The sequence below is a fragment of the Gavialis gangeticus genome, unplaced genomic scaffold (assembly GCF_001723915.1).
Source record: "Gavialis gangeticus isolate Ggan-Ray unplaced genomic scaffold, GavGan_comp1, whole genome shotgun sequence".
Lineage (NCBI taxonomy): Eukaryota > Metazoa > Chordata > Crocodylia > Gavialidae > Gavialis > Gavialis gangeticus.
Window position 1 is genome coordinate 74,408,865 of NW_017728992.1, and position 13,967 is coordinate 74,422,831.

The 13,967-nt window shown below is 41.0% G+C and overlaps 1 protein-coding gene across 3 annotated transcripts in view; it reads left to right on the forward strand.

Moving 5' to 3' along the window:
- LOC109302706 (lysine--tRNA ligase-like) overlaps nucleotides 1–13,967 on the forward strand; it is a 63,746-nt gene that overhangs the window by 46,031 nt on the left and 3,748 nt on the right. For all 3 annotated transcript variants that reach the window (XM_019524438.1, XM_019524457.1, XM_019524447.1), the window contains exons 6-12: nucleotides 912–1,037; nucleotides 5,789–5,908; nucleotides 6,531–6,693; nucleotides 7,325–7,498; nucleotides 9,097–9,182; nucleotides 12,430–12,515; nucleotides 13,360–13,486. In XM_019524438.1, coding sequence (XP_019379983.1) covers nucleotides 912–1,037; nucleotides 5,789–5,908; nucleotides 6,531–6,693; nucleotides 7,325–7,498; nucleotides 9,097–9,182; nucleotides 12,430–12,515; nucleotides 13,360–13,486 — 882 coding nt within the window. The remainder of the gene's footprint in view (nucleotides 1–911; nucleotides 1,038–5,788; nucleotides 5,909–6,530; nucleotides 6,694–7,324; nucleotides 7,499–9,096; nucleotides 9,183–12,429; nucleotides 12,516–13,359; nucleotides 13,487–13,967) is intronic.

Genomic DNA, 13,967 nt, shown 5'->3' on the forward strand with positions numbered 1-13,967 from the left:
TTTGGGCTTGGAGGATCATCTCCTTAAGGAGCGACCACTATTTAGGTTGATCTAAATGTCCTAAATGTGAAGGCATGCAGAGGGTTAAATTGCTCAAAAAATGGTACACCTAATCTAAGTAGTTTCCCTAGATAGAGTTTGAGTTAGCCTAATCTAAGAAAGGGTTAACCTGATATCAGGAGTGCCTGTACATGTTCACAGTGCAGCCCCATGGCTGGTAAAGCCAAGCTGCTCCCATCACACCATCCAACCGCAGCAGGGTGTAGTTTTAGGTCATGCCCCAGGACCAAGAACCTCTTCCAGTCCCATAGCTCCTACCCTTTGGCCTCCAGGTGTTCTGGGAGCAGCAGCTCCAGCTATCAATGTTCTTGCTGGCTCTCTCCAGCAACTACCCACTCAGCTATGAGGGCCTGGGTTTATAGTGAGGTTGCTCAGCCCCATCTTCCAATCCAGGAGCCCCCTTCTTGTCATGTGCCTGCCTCATTGAGCTGCACCACACCTGCAGGCTGCTCCACAGCCTGCTCAAATCTCTTAAAGTGGCAGGCATCAAAGGTGCCCTGCCTCGTAATGGTTTAATGATGTGTTTTTAAATTTGGGACAGGGATTTAAATACTGATACGCAAACTTTACAAACAGAGCAATCAAACCAAAAAGCTATCAATTCTATTTCCAATTTTTTTTTTAACATTTGTTAATCTCTTTGCTTTCCTCTTGCTCTGTTTAGTAATAAGAATTCAATTTTTTTCTTCATAATCATGATTATAATGTTTAAAATGTCTATACATCTAAGTCAAAAGAAATACATGCCTGAATATGGATATGACTAATTTTGTCTAACGAATATTAGGCAACTGTCTGGATACTGAGTTTCAAGAATATCTATATTATCACTATTTAATGATTCCTTGTAGGAAACCAGATATCGTCAGCGTTATCTGGATTTGATTATGAATGAGCATGTGAGACAGAAATTTATTACAAGGGCCAAAATCATCTCGTATCTACGAACCTTCCTGGATAATCTTGGATTTCTTGAGGTAAGACTTGAGAAAATGCTTGTCATGGTGACTATATAACACTATGCTATAATGTATTACCTTATCATCACAGTACTTAGCATTTTAGTAGCTGTCATATTACCAAGATTTTCAATAGAGACGAGTGGTTTCTGGGTACCTGACTTGAGACACATTAAAGATTCCTGATTTTCACTTGGAAAACAATCAGTGCTTTCTGAAAATCTGTCCCTGTTATGGCACCTCAAGTTGGGCAGTCAAAATAATTGATCACTGATGAGGAATTTGTCTTATATGTTCAAAAGTATTGTGTAGAGAATAGGGGTAGGTGGGTAAGTATTATGCTTCTTGCTTTGGAGAGAGGAAACCAAAAAGGAACATGTAAAATGGCTAATTCAAGGCTATATAGGAAGTCAGTGGCAGAACCAGGATTAGAATTAGTATCTTCTGATTCTCAGCCTGTTGGGTCTTAGTGGCAGAGCCACAGTGTCCTGTTATGGCTTCAGAAGCAAATGAGTTAATCATCTTACTCTGAGCTAATGCCAACATCTGCCCCTATTCCAGGAGCAGCCAATCTGCAGCAAGGGTGCCACAAATAACACGGGCAGCCTCTGAGTGGCACACAACAGGTTGGGAAGGGAGAGGCAGCACAGTGGCAAATAGGTCAGGGAGCAGAAAGCAGAGCAGCAGCTTGGTCAGGGAACAGAGACTGAGCAGCAGATTGGGTAGGGGCAAAGGACTGGAATGGCACTTGGTAGTACAATGCTAATTTGTAGCATGCCTGACAAAAAGGTTGGCCACCACTGTACCCTAGTCCAGTGGTCTCCAAACTTTTTTGATCGCACACTCCTATCAGTAAAAAAATTTTGAGCACACACCCCCAATATATGTATATTTATTTATTTATAAATTATATACATGTACTACTGACTAATATATTATGTACATTATAAAGCATACACGAAAAATAGAAATTAAATCATCATTGTTTTTACCTTGTAATGTGGCTGACGAAGAGCTCGTACTAGAAGAAGTGTCAGCTCTGCCATATTCTTGTTGTTCGCTTGTGCTCGCATTATTAGTATTATCTTCAATCCGCAGTTTATTTGCAGGAATCTTTTTAAGCCACTTGTCCATTTTGTGAGGGTTAGTTTAGTTAAAACTAGATAATATAATCTGTAAATCCGCTTAACTGGGCACACGTAAACTGCAATACGTTGCAATATGATGAAAGCGAACAAACGCTTCTTCCCTCAGGGTACCTCATGTACTGTACGTGACACGTGACCGTCTGACATACAGACTGAGTGAGGGCGCCAGTGTCAATCTGTATATTAAATATTAGTAAAGCTTAATTTCTTTCTTATTTTTTTAAATAAAAAAAAAATAAAAATACAAGTTCTAATATTTTCTTCGCGCACCCCCTGGGATCGTCTCGTGCATCCCCTGGGGTGTGCGCACCCCACTTTGGAGACCACTGCCCTAGTCAACACAGCTATAAATTGATACTTGGTTATTTGAGTGGGCTGTCAAAGGTAGCTGGATGTGATGCTAACCACACCATACCTTGGTGTGCTGTTGTCCATGGAAACTCGTGTACCCTAACCATAATAGTCCATTGCCCTGGGTGAGCCTTTGTCTTTCATTGCCAGCCTTCTGTTCATTCCTTGAGATAATTTTACTGTCTTACACAGTGTATATACCATCTTTACTGTTAGTAAAAAAGACCTAATTTCCACTGATCTGAAGAAGTAGATTACTTCAGTATGTGCATGTTATTCATTTATGTATGTGTGTTTAAGGGGTTATTCATCTTCTAAAAAATTCAACACCATTCCTGGCCTTGAAAAACCTAATCAGAATTACATAGCATGGTTGTCCAAAGCAGAGCCTGAGGGATAGGAGTAGCCTGCAGAATTCTAACTTTAGCTCCCCTCCGGCCAGTTGATTGTATCTTGTGCATAGAACAGAAGTCTTCAGAGATTCCTGAACCAAAAGCTAACTCCTTTCTAATGTTGCTGTGTTCTTGGCTGCTGAGATAGAGCAATTATTAGCAGTTATTTCTAACCATATAGTAAGGAATAGATGGGTATAAGATGGTTTTACAGCCGAGTACGTGTATCTTAGATTCCTAAGGCAAAGCTCCCACTGAAATTAGTAGCGACTATGTGGGCAGGCTTGGATACAATCCTCAGGCTTCTCATAAATTGCCAGTGTGGTGCAGTGCACAGCATTGCCTGATTTAGGCACCCTCAGCTAATTCTGAGTGAGTGAATGTATTAGTCTTCTTGCATGTTACACTTTCGACATGTTAACCTCACTTACATTGCTAGCATCCAAGCATTACACAGTAAAACGTGCTAAGTGCTCTTGTAATGTAGCAAAGCTAGAGCTAGAGTACAAGTATCCTGCCTCCTCCTGCCAACTGTACTGGAGCTGGTTTGAGATTCCAGTGTGATGATGGAGTTGGGACCAACAAAAATCTGTTTGTTGGTCCCAGCTACCACAGCACAGAGGAGTATTCAATGGTTCCAGTGCTTAGGATGTGTTTTCTTTAGATCATAGTAAGCATTGTCGTGTGGCTGCTCAGAAAACTTTTGAACTCATAGTATCGCTTATTACGATCTAAATAAAAAAGTCTTAAGTGTAATGTGCAACAAGGCCCTTAGAAGCCTAATACGCAGAGTTGTAACAAATGCCTCCATTAAGCAAAATAAGTATATGTTGAATCCCAGCAATAAGTACAGTTGGGCCTTCCTGTTTTCTTCTGTAACAGTGTTCTAGAGCAGTGGTTTTCAACCTTTTGTACTAGGACCCATTTGTAAACATCGATGGCCAGTCCTGACCCAGTAAATAGTTTAAGTAGAAAACAGCCCACTCTTCCTGACAGTGCCCATCACTCCCAACCCATAGGTCCCTGACCCTCCTAGCCCTGCTGGTGTCCTTCACTCCCAACCCACTGTCCTATTTTCCAGCCCCCTGGTGTCTGGGGCAGGGTGTGGGTGTGTAGGGCTTGTGGGGTATAGGGGGCACATGCCCCCCATATTTGTGAATCCACCGTAGGTATGGGGCTGCATCCTGGGCAGACCGGCATGGGCAGGAGCTGCCTCCGCAGTCCAGTGGGCAGGACCCAGAGTGGGAGGGAGGAGCAGGGAGTGGAGACTCATTGCTGCCATTGCTAGAATCCCCGCACCTGCTGTGTTGCCTCCTGCATGAGTAACAGATGTGGGTTCCATACTGCCCTCAATTTCTTCTGTCACCAGCTGCTTGCTCCTGGGCTGCAGCTCTACCTCACTGCCATGGCCCAGCTGCTGCCACTGCAATGGCAGCATGCTCACTCTGTCTGCCACCCCACCTACCCTCTGAAGTAGGGTTGCGGCCTGAAGGGAGCAGTGGCAGCAGCCAGGTCATGGCGGTGGGGTAGAGCCATTGCCTAGTGCATTGAGCAGCTGGTGGCAGAAAGGCTGCATGCTCTCCCCTGTCTAGTACTCCTCACATTTCTGGTGGTATAGTTGGTGCAGGGGTCCTGGTGGTGGTGGGAGCACCGAATCGTGATGCCCTGCTTTGCCCTACCCCACTAGGTCCTGCCTGCTGGGATGCGGAGGCTGCTGCTCCCCATGCCAGTGTGGCCAGGCTGCAGCCCTATGCCCCCAGTGGGCGCACAAATCTGGGGGAGCATATGCCCCTGGACATGTCACCTGTGCTTCCCCCACCACCCTGACACATTGTCTGTGTTTCCCTCACCCCGTAGACTTACCTGCAGGGAGCTGTGGGAGGTGCTCTTCACACTTCCTGGCTGCTACCTGCATATGTGTGCGAGCACATTCACTTGGTGCCCTCTACCTGATTGCCCTCCTCCCGCTCCCCCAGCCTCAGCCAGCTTCTTGCAGGCTGGAACTCAAGCAGAGACCTGAGATTTCCCACATTTTTCTCCTTTAAAGGAGAAAATCCATGTTTTTCTGTGGCAAATGGAAAACCTGGATCCTTGTTTATTAGTAGACACAGCATTAACATACAGTGAAGCACAAGGAGCATCTATTTTTTTTCAAAAATGTATGCAAAATATGATCTTTTAAAAAAGTTTATTCATGACCCTTTTGTATATTCTTGTGGTCCACTTTTGGGTTTCAACTCACGGGTTGAGAAATGCTGTTCTAGTACACTGCGCCTGCCACCAAGAATGTCTGCTTTTTATTCTCTTGTACATTGCCATTAAACAGTGAGGTTTTAATATTCAGCTCAACACTGGGATTTTGTGCAATAAAAACAACACAAATTAACAAAGAAACACACACTTTTACCTGTAGAAAGTAACTGCCTTTTATTTTGGGGTGAAAACAATGCTGATGGTTAGGACGAATGTAGTGCAGAAATGTTTTTTGGCATTAGTAAGAATCTTCCAGTGAAGGTCATGTTAAATATATTCACTCCCTCTCTTATTTAAAAAACAGTTATTATTTAGAAAAGTTAATCTATTTCTTGAATACAGTAATGCGAAATAATTCCTTACTTGAAGTCCCACTGAAGCATCCCTGTAGAAATAGTTAATCTCTCAGTTTCCAGCCCATCCTTCTACTTCTTTCCATTATATAAAGCAATTTCTCTTTCATGGATTTTAAAGCCAGAAATGGGCCATTATAATAATTGAGTCTGACCTTGTGCATAATGCAAGAGACAGAATTTCATCCAGTGCTTTCAGGACCCATCCCATAACTCTGTTGGGCTATAACCTACGTGTTAGGAAGATAGTCAGTCCTTTTACTCTTTTAAAGGTGGAGACTCCCATGATGAACATGATACCTGGTGGTGCTGCAGCCAAACCCTTTATTACTCATCACAATGAGCTCAACCTGGACTTATACATGAGGATAGCTCCTGAACTATATCTCAAGGTACAGTGATTGTCTAACATCAGGTAATGCATCTAGCAAAGATATTTAATGCTCTTACTGTTTCACAGAACAAGATTTCTCACATATGTACTGACTATTGCCTGCACAATGTTCTTAAAGTTAGGCTATGTTTGAGAAGTGGGCTCTACCACCTATCGCTAATTTTCTATCACTTCTGTTTGGAAAAGTAGTAAGTTATTGTAATATCCCTCTCACATTGTGGATACATCATGATTTGAAGCACAATCCTTTAACTTATGCAGGCTATTTATACTTAGGAGAAACAAATATCTGTACATAACAAAACACTTGTTTTTAATGAAAGCACAAAATCTAAATTCAGTTTTTAAAATATTGAAGACCCCCAATTCTTGAGCCCTCACAGAGGAAGCCAGCCACTGGCCACACCTCCATGAGATGCCCACTGTGCAGTTGTTACTGCACAGTCATTTAGTACTTGCATAACCAAGTACTAAATGACTGCGCAGTAACCAGTAAATAGCGCTTCATTTAACATATGTGAAGATTAGAGCTAACTTGTCTTCATTTGAGTCTTGTAACACAGAAATGATTTTCTTTTAGAAGACAGTTTCACAAGGAAATGTCTGGTTCTTCTTCTTAGATGCTAGTAATTGGAGGTCTGGAGAGGGTATATGAAGTTGGACGCCAGTTCAGAAATGAAGGAATCGATCAAACCCACAATCCAGAATTTACAACTTGTGAGTTCTACATGGCTTATGCAGATCACAATGACCTCATGGACATCACTGAACAGCTGCTGTCAGGTATGCCCTTGGCAATAATTGTATTCATTAATGAGTAAGCAACTTGAATGTCTGAGGTTACTGTTAGTCACACACCCACCATGAAGGTGTCACAGGTGTAGCAGGGCAGTTCCAGCCCCAGTGCAGCCACAGCACATGGGGCAGCGCTGGCTGTCATGGTTCTGAAGGTGTTGAGATCAGTCGCTCCTGTCACTGTGGCTATTTTGTCTGCTTCCCCCCAACTCCCATACAACCGTGGCATCCAAGGCTGCTGACCCAGTCACCTCTCCCTTCGCCTTAGTTGTGCTACTGTGCGTTATAGACAGAGGTAAATAACATGTATACACCAAATGGAAATGCAATCACTTGCAAAAATATAGAGAAGGGAGAAAGGATTAATACATTTTCTAGTTTGAATGATCCTGAACAATAAGACTTGGGAAAAAAGATTTGAGAAGGAAGGACACCTTTTTTGTTGACATTTGTCTTAAAAATAAACTACTGTACATCACATAAGGTATGGAATAAAAATATCTTTTGTTCTTAACAGGCAGTGTATTGCATGTTATATTAGGGCTGTTCATCTAAAAGTCAGGAAGTTAGTCAGATTAAGATGACTTTTCTGATAACCTGGTGTCTGACTTCCCCTAAGGCATGGTAAAGCATTTGACAGGCGGATATAAGATCACTTACCATCCAGATGGCCCTGAGGAAAAAGGAGTAGAAATTGACTTCAGACCTCCTTTTAAACGAGTCAGCATGATGGAAGAACTGGAGAAAGTACTCGGAGAAAAGTTGCCAGCACCAGAAAGCCTGGATACCGAGGGTGCGTTTAATATACTTGGGCTTGTCTCTAGATACTTAATGGTGTGATGAATTAAATTGTAAGCCATTTTCATTTTTAAATTGTTAAGCAGACCATTAATCAGTCACAAAAGAATCATTGATTCAGATGATGTACAACTGCATGAGGTTCCCTTGCTTTTTAGCCTGAACTACTGTTGCTCACTAATAGTCTCTGTGCAATTTCAGCACACTTGTAGGGAAAGGAGATGTATTTATTATGGAATTTATGATTTTCCATGCAAAGCTGCTTTTCTTTGCTTATCTTCATTTTTCTGTTGGATTTTCCTGGATAAATAAACTCTTCTGTTTTCTGGTATCTGCTAGTTTGTGCTTGAAAAATGGAAGTATGGGTATGGAGGAAATACATTTTTTCTGCAGTGAAGTGAAAAATAGCTAAACTTTTCAAACTTTGGGCACCAGTACAAACTAAACAGCTATGATGGTGATAAAGAAAACTTATTCAATAATTTCAAAGCTTTATACTGGTGCATAGGCACACTATTTTAATTCATATGACTGTACTGGAATGATTTCTACTTAGATCCATGAGATTTTTCAGATATTTCTTCCTGTCTTCTTAGCTTGTTCATGTATTTTCTTTTGATACAGAAGTAGTATAAAAGTAAATAGTAATAAAAAAGCATATGCCCAGTACTGGATCTAATTGTTAAACATTATGCAAGGAAAGCAACTGATGCTGCTGTAAAACATTCATAATCCTCCGATGGACTTGAATTGAACACCAGATAATGAATGGCCCCGGACTGAATACACAGCTGTGATTCACTTGAGTCTCTTTGTTGACATGGTAATATTAATGAAACAGCAGAGTCTGATGTGCATCTGATATGCATTTAATGTGCATCTGTGGCTTATATAACATGGAACCATGGCTTAAATGGTAAAGTTTTCAGTGGGACACATAATTAAGATCACAATTGCGGTAAAATTCTGTTTACATTTTTAAGAAGTGTAAAGAAAACACATTTGGATAAATAGAGATCAAACTAATTGTGGGGAGAAACTCGAGAGCACTATTCAAGATAGAGAACAGAATTGCCATTCAGATAAAAGGAGGCTGCAGTGAAACAGCTTGGATAAACATGACTGCCTTGGAAATGTTTTCAGGTTAGGTCACAGTGGGGTTTAAGATAAGGAATCAGACACATGATCCCACTCTGGAACTACAGTCTCATCAGAATTATCTTACTCCTGTGACCTCCAGGTAAATGCAGGTCCAGAGCAGCTGGAGGAAAATATTGCTCCCTGTTCCCTGGATGGATAATGATTGCATATAATAAGTCTGGTTCAAATACCTGACACTTCTTGCTAGCTTTAAATTCTCTAACATTTTCTTTTGAAATCCTGCTCCTACCTCCATTATATGGGCAATTATAAGCTCAAGAATTGTCTTAGCTCTTTTTCTTATATGCAAACATTTAAACTGAGAAGCAGCAGTGGATACTGAATGTTGAGAGGAAACAAATCTTTAGGTTTTCCTCTATGGCAAATAAAATTCATTCATGACTGAACTCTTTTACTGACACATACATTAATGGTTATCCCCTTTACCTGCAGAAGCCCGACAGTTCCTTGATCAGCTGTGTGTGAAGAACGAAGTCCAGTGTTCTCCTCCGAGGACTACAGCAAGACTTTTAGACAAGGTTTTCTTTCTTATGCTTTTTTTCTCTTGATTATCATTTCTGCTACATTTTCCAACTTTTAGGGCTTGCACAGATGACACATTTACACTGGATGTAATCAATATTACACCAGTGTAAAAAAGGAGTAGGGAGATAATATATACTCCTAAACTGGGAAACTTCACCCAATCTAAAACTACACCAGTGTAAATTATGCTGGTATATATGCTGACCCCAGCTTACCCAAGGATAGCTGCTTGTCAAGGCAAGCAGGTCTTGCTTGCTTCCTTATCACCTACTGGTGAGGCATTGCAATAACACCTATTACCTGTAGCTACCCTGGGAAAGATTGTGTAGTCACATTGGATCCAAGTGCCAGTTACATTGGTATACAAAACAAGTTACATAGGTAAAAATGTCATCTTCTATATTCATATGTTTATTATTTACTTAATGTTATAGAAAATGTTCTTCTGCTATGCTGCATATATTGGGATGAAACTAATTCATGTCCCTGTACAGATCTGTATATATTATACTGTAAGTGGGTCTTTTACTTTCCTGCCTTTTGGAAGCCAGTTAGCTCTGATTTAGGCAATTGAATTCCCATCAAACAGCAAACTTCAGTCTCACAGCACAAGCCAAACAAATCAAAATCCTTCAGCCTCTCTGGGCATTAGGAGAAGAGCCACTCTGCTTTATTTTTTTCCCCTAGCGCAGCAGCCAGGCTTCTTCTTGCAAGGTGTTCCCTCACAGCTTGATCTCTTCTACTCTCTTCTCTGGATTTTTAACCTCCCAGTGGGACATTCCCTCATTAGGGCATCCTTAATAGGGCTGGTTGCCCCTTCTTACAGAGTGGTTACCCTGTTACATACACACATAAGAACATTGGATGTACTATTCTGTGTTATATTACATATATACACAAACATGCACACAAATATCTAAGAAGTCAGAGCCTGGTGTGTGTGCAAGAAAGCCAGTCAGTGAAGATGAAATTTTACATCTTCACTGACTGGCTTTGTTGCATGCACACCAGCCTCTGGCTTCTTTCCTATTCATTCCATCCAGGAAGAGCACACACCAACTGCAGATGCTTCTCCAGCCTGACAAAGGGCATTTGTATCTGGAAGTTTGCAAAGAAGAATTTTTCCAACTATTCGAGTTGGTTTAATAAAAGATATCAGATTTACCCAAAGAACCTTGTCTGCCTACTGTCCATCTTCAACACTGAGAAATGTAAAGTGCTCCACCTCGGATGAGCAACTCCCAACACACCTATAGGCTTGGCAGCACCAAACTGACTAGCACCATGAATGAAAGGGATGTGGGGGTAATAATAGACCACAGCATCAATATGAGCTGGCAGTCTGATGCTGTAGTCAGTAGGGCAAATAATACTCTGACATGCATCAAATAATGCATCTCCAGTAAGACTAAGGAGGTGATTCTTCCACTCTACTCAGCACTGGTAAGACCACTGATGCATCCAGTTCTGGTCACCACACTTTAACAAGGATGGAGACAAGCTTGAGAGGGTCCAAAGAAGGGCAACCCGTATGATCAGACTCTTAAAAGGCAAGCCATATGAGGAAAGGCTAAGGGATCTGGGTCTCTTCAGCCTGAGGAAAAGCAGGCTGAGAGGGGACCTGGTAGAAGCTTACCACTACACTAGAGGCATCAAGGGCTTGGTGAGCATCTGTTCACCAGGGCACCTGAGGAGAAAACCAGGAGTAATGGCCACAAACTCCTGGAAGATTGATTCAGGCTCAACATTAGAAAAAGCTTCTTCACAGTCAGGGTGTATAGACTGTGAAATAAAGCTCCCTCCAGAGGTGGTACAATCACCTACCATGGAAATCTTCAAGAGGAGACTAGACAGTCACTTTGCTGGGGTCACCTGACCCCCAGTTATCTTTCCTGCTTGGTGCAGAGGGCTGGACCCAATGATCTTCTGAGGTCCTTTCTGGCCTTACAATCTATGAATCTTAGGTTGGACAGTATTCTTGGCTGCCTACAGATGTGTACAGTGCAGCTATTATACCATATTCCATACAGTGTACTCATGGCTCACTATGGAGATCAGGCTGGGATTTTTAAAGTTTCCAGAAAACCTCAGTCTATCTATATGAATACATTGTACATTTCTTCTTCAATTTTTTACTCTTACTTGCTCAGCTTTCTTATTAGTGAATCTCTTCTGTCTTTCACTTAGAGGGTGCATCTACATGAGATGCTTTACCACACACCAAATTAATTTGCTGCACAGTAAAACGTCACCCTCTCCACATGCATGGCAATTAGGGTGCAGTAGACGAATTTACTGCGTAGCTAGATAGTCCCGTCAGATTCAAGTGGTACCTGGCAGTGCAGTAAATTACTGTGTGTAAATGCCTGCATAGAGGGGGATGTTGGAATTAGTAACTCAAATTGAGCTGGAGTATATTCAGTTGTACTAATTGCACATGTAGACACACTGAAAGTAGCCAGTACCTTTTCTCCATTTATACCCTCTTAGACTGTACTGCCACTTTTGAAAGCAGTCAAATTACCTTTGTTATTTGAGACTGTCCCTCTTGGGCTTCATAGTCTCTGTATTCTCCTGACTTTACTACTGCTTTAATGTATTCTTAGTGCTTATTTTGATATCTCTTCCTCTTATGTTTTTTGTCAATTTCTTATTTCAATGAACCCCCCAAGATAGGGATAGGTAGTGACCTACTGAATTCATGGCACAAGTGGGCTGCACAAGCAGCTCCTTTAATTTTGTAGGTTCCTCTGTGCACTGTCCTCTCCCCACAATTGCTGATTGACTGAGGGCCCCCTGTGGCCCTGCTGCTTGCTGCTGACAGGCCAGGAGGCAAAAATGGTGCCATATTTAAAACTGCAGTTTTTGCCTTCCTGCCAATCAGGAGCGAGTGGTGGGGCCCCTCTGCCAATCAGCCAGGGCCGGGGGGTGCACAGGGGAACCTACAAGATTACAGGAGTTGCCACACAACCCATTTCCACTGTGAATTTGGTAGGTCCTTAGGCATAGGAATTAAAAGGTTCAAAAAATGTGCCTCCAAAATGGTTTAGGGCATACTAACATCTTTGAAAGCTAAGTGTGCAGGATCAACTTGGTCCCGAGAAGATGGGAATAGTCCCACAATTATTTGGTTGGATTTCAACTCTGCTGGTACCATTTGGGAAAATGGAATATTGGTGTGCACGAAGTGAAATGAAAATAAATAGTAAAACAAGTCTCTCCCTCTTTCTCTCTCCCCAGTTGGTGGGTGAGTTTATTGAAGTTTCCTGCATCAACCCCACATTCATTTGTGACCACCCCCAGATCATGAGTCCACTGGCTAAATGGTATGTTACTGAAATAGTGTTGGGTCTTTACTTGTCTTAGCCATGTATTCAACTTATTTCAGTGTTCAGAAAAGATACTTGTGTGTATTGACAGTTTTCAATGAAAAGTCTGACTTCTGTTCTTATAAACTTTTATATTGTGGTCTGCTATTTTTTTAAGGTGCTTTTTTTAGTATTTTGAGTTTCAGCAGAATGAATCCCCTCAAAGGTATATATACTTCGTGGAGCTATACTTAGTCATAGTTACCATAAATATACATAATAGACCCAGCTCTTTGTGAGTGCTGTTTAGGTTATTCACATGTCAGAATACCTTGATTGCTCCCATCAATCAGCTATGGAGGTATCTAATTTACATTTTGCTAACACTTACTTGATCCATAAGGCAAGTGAAGGCTGAGTTGCAATGTGATTTTAAATGTTCCCAATTACAATTTATTTCCAGACTCTTGGAGAAACAGCCCTAGTAAATGACACTGTTTCATCCTCCAAGGGGAAAAGTTTTTTTTCCCTCTTGCAATAATCTAGGCTAATGTGTTTTAATATAGGAAAATGTACTTTAATCTCTGTGAAATTATCACTGTTATTATTTTTAGCAGTGAGATTTTTTTCCCACAATTCTAGTAAGAAGAATGTGGTAGTTTTACATCAGAAAATAACGGCAATGTGATATAATTAAATGGCTTTTTTATAAATTAGAGGAAAGAACTTCTAAAATGGAGCCTAAGCCTTGAACTATACGTATAAGTTGAATCCTTCACTGGAATTCCTTGATCCCAAAAAGTAGTGGGATACTAAATTGTTAAAGTGTACCTGATGATTATTTCTGTTTCTTGCTAACTAGGCACCGTTCAGTGAAAGGACTGAGTGAACGTTTTGAACTCTTTGTCTTGAAAAAGGAGATCTGTAATGCATACACTGAGCTCAACGATCCAATGAGGCAGAGAGAGCTCTTTAAAGAGCAGTCTAAGGTAAAGCCACTACAAAATCATAACAGTATTTACTCAAACATTATATTAAACATCAGTGAGTGTAAACTTTTTCTGACTTCTGGAAAACTTTTTCTTAAAAGTTAAGAACTTAAAAAAATCACTTAAAAAAATTAATAGCTACAAAGCAATATTTTGTTGAGCCACATGCTGATAGCTCAGTGTTCTCTGCGCTGAACTGAAATACCAAATGGAGTAATCTCCTTTGCTTAGCTTAGATAAAATCCTCACTTTAAATGTGTTTGCTTGCTTTATGTTGAGTTTGGTTAAAATAGTGCTTCAAAAACTGATTCTATTCTGTCCGTATATAGAGAGAAAGAGAAAAAAATATCTTTGACTCCACAGTGAAACCTCCAATTGGTCTCTCAGTTTTACTATATTCGCTTTGTTCTATTAAAGTAGTGGATGTTGGCAAATATTTGTAAAAAAAATGAAGAATTATACTTCGCAATTATCGCAGGAG